At 42.3% G+C, this 12714-nt stretch overlaps 1 protein-coding gene across 3 annotated transcripts; it reads right to left on the minus strand.

Moving 5' to 3' along the window:
- Positions 1-1279: 1279 nt before the first annotated feature.
- Positions 1280-10500, minus strand: LOC103715617 (exocyst complex component EXO70A1-like). 3 transcript variants are annotated; one of them, XM_039129851.1, is made up of 4 exons: positions 7477-10497; positions 2484-2596; positions 1990-2102; positions 1280-1793 (listed from the first exon to the last, which is right to left on the minus strand). In XM_039129851.1, the coding sequence occupies exon 1, from the start codon at positions 9873-9875 to the stop codon at positions 7833-7835; it is 2043 nt and encodes a 680-aa protein (XP_038985779.1). In that variant the 5' UTR covers positions 9876-10497; the 3' UTR covers positions 1280-1793; positions 1990-2102; positions 2484-2596; positions 7477-7832. The 3 variants fall into 3 exon arrangements, with proteins under 3 accessions (XP_038985779.1, XP_038985777.1, XP_038985778.1); XM_039129849.1 differs by having other exon boundaries at positions 1280-2102; XM_039129850.1 differs by lacking the exon at positions 2484-2596 and having other exon boundaries at positions 1280-2102; positions 7477-10500.
- Between the last annotated feature and the right edge of the window lie 2214 nt (positions 10501-12714).

Consider the following 12714-nt stretch of genomic DNA (forward strand, 5'->3'; position numbering starts at 1 on the left):
TAGAATTTAAATTAATATATTCCCTGTAGATTACGAAAGATAAGGTGAGTGATGTTTTGTCCGGAAGTTGTTGCACGCAAGTGGGCTCCGCATGGAAAAGGATGGACGGAATGCTTATCCATGGTATGTCTCTGCTTGCTCAGTTTATACTTCCTTTCCTATTCAAGGATTCTCGTGATTGTCCCTAACCATTGCATGGATAAAGATATCCTCCCATGGGTATTCTGTTCTCTTTCCGGCATTCTCCCAGGCATATCTTGGCCACCTTCCTACGATGGTGTGATCTAATCCAGTGGTGGAGATAGGAAGGTGCATGTTGAACCTTTTGCTTTATTTTCTGATTCTCACGAATATATTTACTCTAAAGTGGTATAATAAAATCAAATTTACCTAAAAAAAAGAGACTCCTCTCTTGACTTGATTGTATCAAACACTGGACCTTACAATAATTCTACATACAAGAACGTTCGAACTTGGCATGATCCCACCAGTTGCAAGAAAAGAAAGTTCATAGTCCGGTGCAAACGTGCAAGACGGACTTGTGCTGGCCTACTCTGTATTAAAAGAGATTGCTATTCTTTTGGTGAAGGATAAAGATCGGACTGTGGGTCAAATAGGCTTGAGGACTTAGAAGGCACGGCGGTAAAGGAGAACACATTATTACATTAATGTGCTACGTAACCATGGAACATGTGTTGGAGTCCAAAGTTCACAAGATTGTTTGAAATATATATATATTATAAAACGGATAAGATCGACAGTACGACTGTACGAGGGAGACAAAATGGCAAAGAGACTTGGTAGCATAAATGAACATTGCGTGAAACTATTTAGAAAAGAAGCCAGTGATAGAAGATTACAAGCTGGCAGGCCCAGATAAATTGTGACATAGGATTTATTAGGTGAAGGTGAAACATTTAAAGGGCAAAAAAAAGGGAATGGGGTAAAATTCACAGACCCGTCCATTAGAAGTCCTGCTGAGTCCTCTGGTTTGACATGTTCCACTGGAAGGCATAGGCAGATTGGATCTATATAGCCGGTACTACTATGACTGATAACAATACATCCCGGACAGTGGGAGAAACAATTGATCAATTCCAGTGGTGTCAGGTTATCATGATCGTCCCTGAAGGACCACCTCAAATGCATCCAAATAATTGAGAACCATCCATCTAGGCATCATTTAAATTGAATCTGCCGCAGCATGAACCCTACTCAGTCTCCACTGCAGCAGCAGCCGGAGACCGTCCCCATAACTACGAACTTCATAGGCATATAATTGATGAGAGAAAGGAAGATGGAGTAGTTATTGATTGAACTAGGTCCACCAGCTCAACAGTGGACCAATTAGACTACAAAAGAACACACTTATGCACGGACGAAAAGAAAAGAAAAATTATTGCCTACTCTGTGTCCACTATGTGGCCATGGATGCAGGCAATAATAGTCATTAGTTCTTATGGGCCCTATTTATCAAGTATATATCTTAGCAGACCACCATGGAAACAAGCGACATGCACGGTTATGTTAGTACATATAGTATAGGTAATAATATCCGAAAAAGAAATGGAAGGAAAGAAGAGCCATACAGATGTATCCCTTGGTTGGATTGGTCTACTGCTGAACTGGTGGATTTGGTCCAACCAATAATTTACCAACCCGGCATCGAATCATCTGAATAAGGGTCAATATCAAGAATACTGCAATCCAATAGCATGAGAATTGGCCGCCATGGTGGGTGAGGACACATGAGGGCCAGAAGAGGCTCCACGCTTTCTTCATCCCACCAGCTTCTGAGAAAAAGAGTGGTCACATAGAAAACTACTACAAAGCTGAGGCATAAAATGGCGAGCATCGATTTAGCCAGAAAATCTGGAGCCTTGACTCGTTTGATGGGTGAAGATCTCAATGATCGGAAGGAGAGCTGGAATCTATAATGTAGTTGTAGGTAGTGAGACCCTTCTGGGAGAAGATGGTAGAATTGCTGACCTGATAAGAAACTGGACTCATTTGAGATGCACTAAAACGCCCGATGGTGGCGCTGTTTCATCGGACAGCATCCAGGGTTACACCATCCACCACGGCGTGTGATGAGATGAAACCTGAACAAAAACATTACTTTTGAATCAACTTTTCCGAACGCTGATGAACATTTTTTGAAGGCGTAGGTTGCGGACACTCGGCTACAAGCTGGAACATGCAAGGAAAGAGGATCCGAGGCTGATGAGGTTTACTGCTATTAGTTCACATTTTGGATGATGTATTACATAATTTTTGTTGCAACATGCATAACAAGATTGACAAGCAAACCAAACCAAACCAATCTGATTGCATGGAACAGAAATAAAGGGGATGTTCCACCTAAATTGAGAAGCATAATAACAAAGGCTTATAACTCTGCAATAAGTAATGCTAGGGGCTCTCATTATGTGCGCATGAACAATTTTCTTGCCATGCAGCAAGAGTGAATTAGTGCAACTCACAGGATTTATTGGCAACATGGTTTGGTTAAGCATGGACTTGCCAAACCAGCAGTTGAAGCCTGATGAACTTTTCATGCGCGCATAATAGGAGCCCCGAAGCTTTTTCCTTCTAACTGCAAGCAGAAGAAAATATTGCCATGAGAAAATAAAAGATATGGAAGCCAATATTCTTGAGCAAACAACCACCAAATACTTGAATTTTCCAGATATAACAATACTAGCAGGGAAGCATAAATTTGAGTATCAAAAGAAGATGAATTGGACAAGGCTCACACTTAAACAGGAGCTTGTCAAGGAATGACAAATGCATCATCGCAAAAATAATTACATGAAGGCTACAGACATACAAAAGAACATCTGCAATCTGATATTCATAAAAATTCCTTATGTTGTTGCTTTTCAGCATTAAAACATCCCTCTGCTTCTCAATTCAAGTCTTACCCCGTTTCTTCATAAGACAAACGTCATTTTGACAATGCAGCAGCCTGTGGAAGGTACTATTTAGGATGGTAAAGCTGTATTCTTTGTCATTCCATCAAGATGTGACTCCCGATCAAATTGGCATGGTTATTCTGAAAGTGAATGACAAAGAAGCTAAATCTCACAGTATCTCATCTCCATTTCTTTTGGCATTAATAATTACCTCTTAATTCGGTCCTTTGTGACAAACTCTAAGCACACAATCTAAATACACTCATATCAATTGTTTGCCTAACTTTTCTGCATGTAATCACCATGGAGAGCATACTTGCAAACATGAACTATTGACAAAGAGCAACAATTTATACTATTGAGAAATGCAAATGGGCCATACAGCAGGCCATAGTCAACTCCTCACCATGCATCATATTTTGTGCTAACAAGAATTGAAAGCATTTCTTTTTCTTCCATTTATGCAACAGCTCTTTCTTGCACATAATGAAGCTTTTACAAAAGACCTCATAGATATTCACCTAACTTTTATATTACAGAGCCACTATGGCAAGCATATTTAGAAACAATAATTATCAACAAAGCACAACAAATTCTTCTATTGGAAATGCAAATGGGCCACGTGGTATGACATTGCCAACTCTTAATCATGCATAATATTTTGTCCTGACAACAACAAAAACCATTTCTTTTTTCTTTTTCAGTTGTGCAAATTAGTTCTTTATTACATATGGTGAAGCTATTGCAAGACTTCATAGATAATCACGTGACTTTTCGACACGAAATCACTATGGCAAGCATATTTAGAAACAATAATTATTGAAAAGGAGTGACAATTTGTGCTATTTGGAAACGCAAATGGGCCACATGACAAGTCATCATCAACTCCTCATTATGCATAGTCATTTTTGTTAACAACAATTGCTAACATTTATTCCTTTAATTTTTATCATTTCTGCAACTTAGCTCTTTCTTGCATATACTGAAGCTTTTGCAAAAGATTTCGTAGATAATCTGATAAATAAAACCTTTCAAGTGAACTTTCCCACTCAGGAAAATGCTTTGATCTTTTATCTGTCCTGAACCAACAAAATATGGTGCACCCTTCTAAATCAGACTAACCTACTAAACCTTTCTTATCTTCAGGAACTCCATTTCCCTCAAACAATTAAACTATTCTTCCAACAGAATCTAGGAATTATTTGAGCTGCAAATGAATATTGAGCAGAGCAATATTAAATTTGACTCCCTAGAACCAATTTCAACCAATTGCTTAAAAATACTATCAGGGTCGTTACATACACTAAAGTTTATTTAGATTTTCTAATCTGGACTCCTACCAAATGTTCTAACAATCCTGTCTTCTTAACCATCCTCTTGATGTATCCTAAAAGAAATATCCTTAAAACTCTCAACAAACTCGAAGCCTCTTATCACTGTTGTTGCTGCTGCTGTATCAATCTTTTCCAAAGCAAGTCAACTCATCTTCTCATGCATGCACAGGAGGCTTGGAGCATGCTATAATGTTGCTAATATGCGTCCCACCTCCAGTCTCCAATATCACTTGGCTCAGAGTATTTTAAGCCTCCATGAATCAAACACAATGAACCCTCTAAGACAAATCATCAATTCTAGGGTAATGCAAAAGGTAACATTTGGAAACTCTATGTAAGTTATTCAGAGATCAGACAAAAGATTAGAATTTCTTAAAACCTTGGAATAAAAACTAAGCCCTCCAATTCAGAAAGAAATCAGAACAAACACCGTATAAAAGCCAAAATATTAATAATTACAAAAGAAATTACATATACATGTGCATGTAGATGTTCACAATATGTATGCATATATGTGTATGTAGAGAGAGAGAGAGAGAGAGAGAGAGAGTTGGCATAAGCTTCTTGCAAGTGAGAGAATCCCCTCTTATACTGTTATACACAGGATTTTGAGAAAAATAATTAACACCCTTCGATCCTAGTGTCTCCTCTTCTTTCATCGTCCTCACTCTATCTCTGCACCCCGAGGTGCACCCCCTAGTCGCCACCATTCTCATCTCCCCTCACACCATCCCTCTCCTCGATTCCTCTCATCTCCCTCCCATCCATGGCTCCCTCTCCTATTGTCCCCTCCTTATCTTGTTTCCCTTCCTTCTCCATCACACCAGGAGTTCCCCATTTCTCCACCGGCTCCTCCCCTCATCTAACCTCCAAGCATGTAAAAGAAGAGGAAGTGATGAGAGGAAGAGTGATTGAGATAGTTTGGTCAGGTAACCAGAAAGAGAGAGAAGAAGGTGCATCATTTAAGTATCTAAGATCTAACAGATCCTGCTACCTTTCTCTTTAATCAAAAGGGGAAATTTAGGGAAGATTCCTTCTCTTCTTAATAGAAGCTAGTCCAACTATACAAATGCAAGTATGTACACATGCATATGTCCACAAATGCACATGCATAGATACACATAAACAGGATTTTCAACAGAATTTTCTTTTTATAAAAAAAAAAGCTCCAAATCTCAGTTATAATAACTAATGTAATTTGCAAACAATACATAAGCGATAGCCTGTATGGAGTTTTGTCCCTCTCTCTTCTTCCCTCATGTCTACCTTTTTCTCTTAACCCTCAGTTCCCCTCCTCTTTCAATTTGTCCACCCATCATCTTAATCCTTAATATACAAAAGCATGTTTTATGGCTTATGTTATCCTTCTCATTTACATAACTTGGTAAGCTAGATTTTTTACAATCCTCATCCCATAGTTTGATACAGAAGTAAATGCTTTCAAGATCACAACAGAACCCTTGGATGTCCTTTCTATTCCTTTATCAAGAACGCCAACATAATTTTTTTACATAGTCATGCTTGTGCAGGTGTCCCCCCACCCCCACCCCCACCCCACCTTATGGAACACTTAACTATTTTAAATCACATTGTTTAGTCTTAACTATTTTCAATCACATTGTTTAGTCCCCTATACACCATGGTGTTTTAAGGAAGTTAAAGATTGCTATATTTTTATTGCCTATCCTAAAAGGGTAACATAACAAGCATATGCCTCTATAGATAACTGACCAGATATGTTCAAAATGAAAAGCTTATAAAAGGCCTCTTAACTCATAATATGCCTCTCTCAATAGCATAGACAACCATTTGTCTTGACAAAAATCCGAGAAAGATCCTTCGTCGAAAAAAATCCAAGAAAGATCAGGTGCTTTTAAGTTTGTTGTCTTGGACTCTGCAACTACCTCTTTGAAAATAGTTGGGTTGGGAACGGAATATAGGGCCTCTTTTCCCTTTTTGCAAGGAAAGAGGGGGAGGTTGGGAGCATCCCAGACCAGAGGGCATTCAAAACCTTGGTTCTTAATTCCATTAATATGCTCCTTGTAGTGTGAATAGAAAATGAAAGAAGGTCAAGAGGCCTTCTACCTTCAAAATTTTGGGCAGTGATACGGACAACGGGTGGAGCTAGGGATGTGGTGGGTCTGAGATCAGGCTTCGTCTAAGCATATTTGATTTCTTTTTGTCTGTTTTTTTATTTTTGAATACTAAAGAAAAAAGTAGGCAGAGTAAATCTGCACCAACAGCCATCCACAGGCAAGGCACTAAAAGAAAACCTCTCATTTAGCTCAAGATAGGGAGGCTCTTTGATATGATAGGAACTTTCTGCTTGTCTAAATTCTTAAAATGTCATCCCAACATATGCAGTTGGAATTTTTGAACTCCATAAGTATGATCTACATCTCAATTCAAGTATATTTTGTTTAAGTTACCATGAAGACCTATCAAGAGTGATAAAAAGACTTCGCAAGGAATTTCAGGAATAATCCCTGCAAGGCAGGGCTTTGCTTTTTCTAATTATCGAATTCTAAAGCAAACAGCAATAAGAACAGTGAATCTATGAACAAGTGATATAATTTTGAAAACTATAAAAGGTGCTAAGGTTAACACAGCCTGGGGCTCTGTATTGCTAGGGGGGGTACTAAATATTGTTTTTTAATGCCATGAGCCATGTTTTCCAAATATGAAGTTGAACATGTTGAAATCTATTTCTTTTCACTACAGCAAAATTCTAATACATTTTATTTGCACTGATTTGAAACAAAGCCTACTACAAGCAAGGAGTGTGAATAAAGAGTGTGCAAAAGATTTCAAACAAATAATTTAACGTGCAAAGCGGCAGCCAGATTGTAGCATCACCTTGATCATGAGAAAAGGAGGGCAATTGCAATCACAATCAACAGAAAATATGATAACTACATATGGATATCACATTCAACTTTCATTTCAAAGTCCAACTTATTTAGCTTCTTGTGTATGCATGTACGGCAGCTCCCAATATTCAGAGCAGCTTTCCAATGATGGATGTTTAAGAACAAAAATGGAGGAAATCCTTACAAGCAACAGAATTTAATGAATTCTACATATATCCAAGCAGCATTACACATATTGGCTCTTCCGATCCTAAATGCCTAAAATGAATGATTACAACCTAAGGAAAAAGTATTACATGAAGAGAGGAAAGTAGAAGTCAAAACATGGAATTTAAAGGAGAGGATCATAATTTCTACCAGCAATGTGCCGAGGAACCAATCCCATCATCACCATCTACAGAATTTGCTCTTCCGAAGCTTATGGTCATGCGACTGCTCTCAGCACCAAACAGGCCATGCAGGGAACCGGTTTTTTTCATACTTCAACTGTGGCTAGTCTTTGCATCCCTGCTAATCTATCACAAATCATTTGAAAAAATTTCATGTAAATCCGCCAACGCATGCCACGTCTGCAAGTATCAGCATATGCACAAACACAACCAGTGCCGAGACACCAATTGCCGTGCAATCCATTTCTAAACTTTTGGACTGATGGGCAAACAAATAAAAGCATATCCCTTTTCCTTCAACTTAGCCAATGGAAAAGGCTTTGATCACATTACAACCGAAGCGGAGCAAAATTGGCTGGCCATGACACTGTTAACTTTTCCATTGGAGTGCCTAACCCTAAAGCTTGCAGACTTCCCAGGCTTATGCTGAAAGAGAGATGTGAGCATCTTCTCCAATGTCGGGGCCGTGTACTTGGCATACTTGCTCGCACTCGCATCCTGCTCCACTAGAGGACCATAGTTCTGCATATAGCTGCGATACACGGGAACGATCGCTTGCACCACAAGATGGCAAGTCTTCTCCCTCAAGTCCTTGTCCGATATGACCCAATTTGACTGCCTCTGATACATCTCATCGAATGTCTCATTGAATGCCTTCAACCTCTTCTTCACCAAATCCCGAGCCGTGGCCCTTCCCCCGGAAAACAAAATCAGGCCCTCCCTACTCAACAAAGAGGGGAGCTTTCCCCAGCTCTCCTTCAAGAACATCGCAGCAGAGTACTCTTTGTACTGCTCGTGCTCCCTCAGCCATGCATCCCCTAACAACTCGCCCAGCTTGGTACCTTTCAAGTGCTTGTAGAAATGCCAGTGCGTGTTCATCATGAAGAGGTAGGAGAGGGTCGTGTCCTCGTATCCCTTGGACCAAGTCTCGAAATTTGCCTCCAGGGCCTTGATTATATTGAGAATGGCATCGGTCAGAAGCCTCTCCTGGAACTTCTCCTGCTTCCAACTCCGATGAATGATCAGAACCTGTGTGAGAACCGGGTGGTAGTCCTCGCCGAGAAGCTTGTTGCAATAATCCGTGATGAAGCTCACCAGCCTCGGGACGGCGCCATCCGAGGGCGGCGGAGTCTGCCTCTGTAGCTCCACCTGAACCAGAAGCTCCCAGAAGATGTCGCAGGCTCCATCAATCACCCGCCTGATGAGATCTCTGGTGAGGTTCTGGATCTCGACGCAGGCCTTCCCGCCGAAGAGGCGATTGAAGTCCAGCCTCAGCTTGTTCAAGGAGTTGAAGATGTCCAAAAGCTTGAGGAGCTTGATAGGGTCCTTCTTGGCCTCGGTGACGGTCTTCCCGAAGCGGAGGAAGGCAAGCATGCCGGCCTGGGCGGCGATCTCGGCGAAGCAGGCAGCCCAGACTTCAGGGGGACCGGCGCGTTCGAAGACCTCGCCGCAGAGCTTGTACTCGGCCTCAAAGAGGTGCTTGACGGCGAACTCGAGGTGGCGGCCCCAGCGGTCGATGTAGGGCTCGATGCTCTGGACGTCGTCGAATCCGGCGGAGGTGATCTCGAGGTAGTCGAGATTGAGGGCGCGAAGGCTGGCGCGGACGTTGGAGCCCCGGACGTCGATGTACGCGGCGACGCAGCGGTCGAGGCGGTTGCTCGCGGTCATGCGCTCGAGGATGGCGAGCAGCTTGTGGATGACCGGAACCGGAAGAGGGGAGGGGGCGATAGCGACGCCACCGCCGTCATCGGCGGGGGAGGAGGAGGAGGAGGGCATGGGGAGGGGGGTGCTATGGTCGGCGAGGAGGCGGCGGAACTCGGCCTCGAGCTTGTCGAGGGCGGCGTCGAGGAGGCCGCCGTCGAGGGGGGAGGAGGAGGTCTTGAGGGCTGCGAGGGAGGTTTTCAGAGCAGATAAGAAGCGGGGGTCGGCCACCGAGTGGTCGTCGAGGTAGTCGACGATGTCGTCGAGCCACTGGATGGCGAGGCTGCAGTTGTCGGAGAGGAAGCGGAGGGCCTCCTCGAGGCGCTTGAGGACGGAGAGGTAGCCGGGAAGGTCGGCTTGGGGGTCGGAAAGGAGGGGCAGCTCGAGGCCGTGGACGGCGTCGAACACCTTGAGGACGGCGGCCGCGGGACCGACGGCACGGTCGATGTGGCCGCCGACGGCGGCGAGGGCGTCGCGGTGGGCGCAGATCGGGCGGACGGCGGCCTCGAGTGTGGGGAGGCGCTGCTGGATCTCGTCGAGGCGGGGTCCAGCGCGTGCCAGCGCCGCCGAGAGCGCCTGCGACTTGTCCAGGCTCGCCCGCAGCGACCGCCGGGCAGCCACGAGGCTGGCGATGCCCCCCTCATCCGCCGGATCCGTCGTCATCATCACCCCGAAACCCTTTACAAATCAACCGGGACTTGAGAAGCGGCGCGTGGAACTGGACTCGATTGATACCCTCCGAGTCTAGCCTGGAGAGAGGATGGAGAAGAGAAGGAATGGCATTCTTATTATAACGTTGGAAGAGATTAGGATGATGGGGATTGATGAAGGGGAGTTTGGGGGTTGAGACGCGGTGGACAAACTAATGTTGACCGGATTGGAGATAGGAGGTGTTTTTGTGGTTTACAGGTGCCTTCAGAGGAGGGGTTTTGGTAGGAAAAATAGAAGGGGAGATGGGTTTGTGAGAGGAGAAAGAGGGGAGGAGTTGAACGTTGCACAAAGGAAGGATGGAGATGGGCGGATGGTGGAAAGCTGAAGCTAAGGCTGCTGAGGGAAGGATATATAAATCCACTTATAAAAAAAGTTGAGGGAAAAATGAAAGCTATGGTGGAAAGTGAGAGACAGGAAGGGAGCTTTCTGAGATGATGAGGTTGGTGAGAAGGGGATGGAGAAGGATGGGGGGGTTTATTTTATCTCGTGGGGATGACTCGGAGGTGTCCGGTTCCAGAGGAGCTTGGGCTTTGGTTTTTGTTCGCTTCTTTCGTGGTCCACTGGTCCTGCGGGGCTTTGGTTGTCCGTCGAGTTCGGATGGGGATTTGGCCGCAACGAGGACGGGTTTGGTCGTGCCTTTCTTGTGATTTTTTTTTTTTGTTTAGCTTCTGAAGGAAAAATTATCTTTTAAACCTTTTTTCATTTTAAATTTTTTAATTGAATCTTCCAAATCGTGTCTTAGTGCACCTTTAATCCATCTCCTCAATAGCATCATTTAGAATGTGGTCAATAATACATGCATGAATTACATTATTGGTTACTGCTTTTGGGTGTGATATAATCTATTACCGTAGATTAAAATTAGGAGTGCATATGGGTCTGGTTGGATCGGATCATGAGTGATCCTGATCCAACTCAGTTCCTCGTTCAAGTCCTAATGTTGGACTTGGATCCAGATCTAACTCAATGGAAGATCGGATCAGATCTAACTCAACATGTCAGTCGGATCGGGGCAAGTTTTTGTATAACCCGATCCAAACGCAAAAAATTTGGATCCGAGATGAGTTTAAGTTTCTGCTCTCTCTGCAAGTTGGTCCTTCTTCTCTAAGCTAACTGTGGAACCTCAAAATGACTTGTCATCCTTCTTGTGCATCTTTCTCTTTTAAATTACAATGGATGCTTCAATCCGATTTTTAAGGTCAAGGACCTTGTTCTTCGTCGACAAGTGCATTGATGCTGTCAGAAACTCTTCCGGGTCAAGCACTTTAATAATAATACTCTCATAGATTGCATCTCGAAGGCTTGACCTCTTATTCTTTCATAAAAAGAAAAAAGCCCAACTCATGAAATAGATATCATGAAATAGATAATTAGAGTGACTATGCTTCTTTTTCTTCTAACAGTAATGAGAATTAGGGAAACTAAATAATACTATCTCATAGGCAAGTTCTTCCAAGACATACTGTCGGAAAGAAAAAAAAGATCATTTTTTTACTAGTTAGATGTTTGATTATCTGTTATGCAAATTGATGGTTCTCTGGTAAGCTTCACTGAAAATGATAGGAGGCCAAGAATCACGTTGAAAGATGTAATTTGCTATCTAAATAATTTGCAAATTATTAAACATAACATAGCAGAATAGTCTTTTTCATTATTTATATATGATTAAAGCAACAAGTGGACCTAAATGACGGAGTCAAAAGAATAGGTACAAGGATCACTCAGGGAAGAAGCATGACTTATCAATATCAGTTACCACGCTAAAAGGTTGGGATGGGAAATGTATAAAATTCTTGCACAGATAAAATAAAAGATTGCATTCAAACTTATATACATTATATATATATATATATATAATTAACTAAAGTAGCAAAAAAAAATATAATTTTAGAGTAAAGTCTAATTACATAAATGGTTTGTGAGCCCAAATAGTTTATTAGGTACGGGTCGGGTCGTGTCGTAAGGTTGAAAATCCAAAATTGCCCAAATTTTAAATAGATTGGGCTTGGTCGGATTGAGTCAGAATTCAAAAAATTCAGACCTGACTCCAAAAATGAAACGGATTTAATTTTAGAATTCAACTGGCTCGTAAAACACACCGAGCATGACGAAAGCCCGTATAAACGGCTCATAGCTCGGCACCCGAAACCGATATATCGAAGATATTGCCTTCTAACTCAGAAGTCCCTGAGATATAGCTTGAAATTCAAAAACCCTTTTGTTTCTCTCTTTCCATATACACCAACACGTTGTGGAGGACACGCAGTCCCATCCTACTTTCTTCTTATTACCAACTGAAGATTTTAATTTTTTCTAGGAGCGGGGGCTTCCAGTTGAGGGTTGCGAAGTGCGATGTCATTCCTCCATGGCTCAAAAGAAGATTTTGGGGATGTTCCATTTCCAACATACGATATCTTCTTCAAGGATGAGCGTTGTCCTATCTATAAGGCTTTGCAGTTGATTTAATTCAATTCATTCCTGGATCTCAGCAAGACCCATTTGCAGCCTATGATAAAATAAGTGTGGCCAAAACCTTTAGAGATGAGAAGATCTCATGCATGGCAAGTGGAAATAGGAATCTCTATCCTCGAAGACTGTCAAATAATAGAGCAATGTTCAGAAGCAACGAGGCAAAAGATGCAAGGAAAAGAAAGAATTAATTTCAATTCAGTCCATGAAGAGCCACTCGTCCATTAACTCGAAAAAAAAAATTGTTAAAAAAAATATTATGCGGATAAAGAAGGTGGAACGCAAGCGGCAGACCAAAACCGCCCTGTAATTGCATTGATGCCAG

This window comes from Phoenix dactylifera, chromosome 9 (genome assembly GCF_009389715.1).
Source record: "Phoenix dactylifera cultivar Barhee BC4 chromosome 9, palm_55x_up_171113_PBpolish2nd_filt_p, whole genome shotgun sequence".
NCBI classification, from domain to species: domain Eukaryota; kingdom Viridiplantae; phylum Streptophyta; class Magnoliopsida; order Arecales; family Arecaceae; genus Phoenix; species Phoenix dactylifera.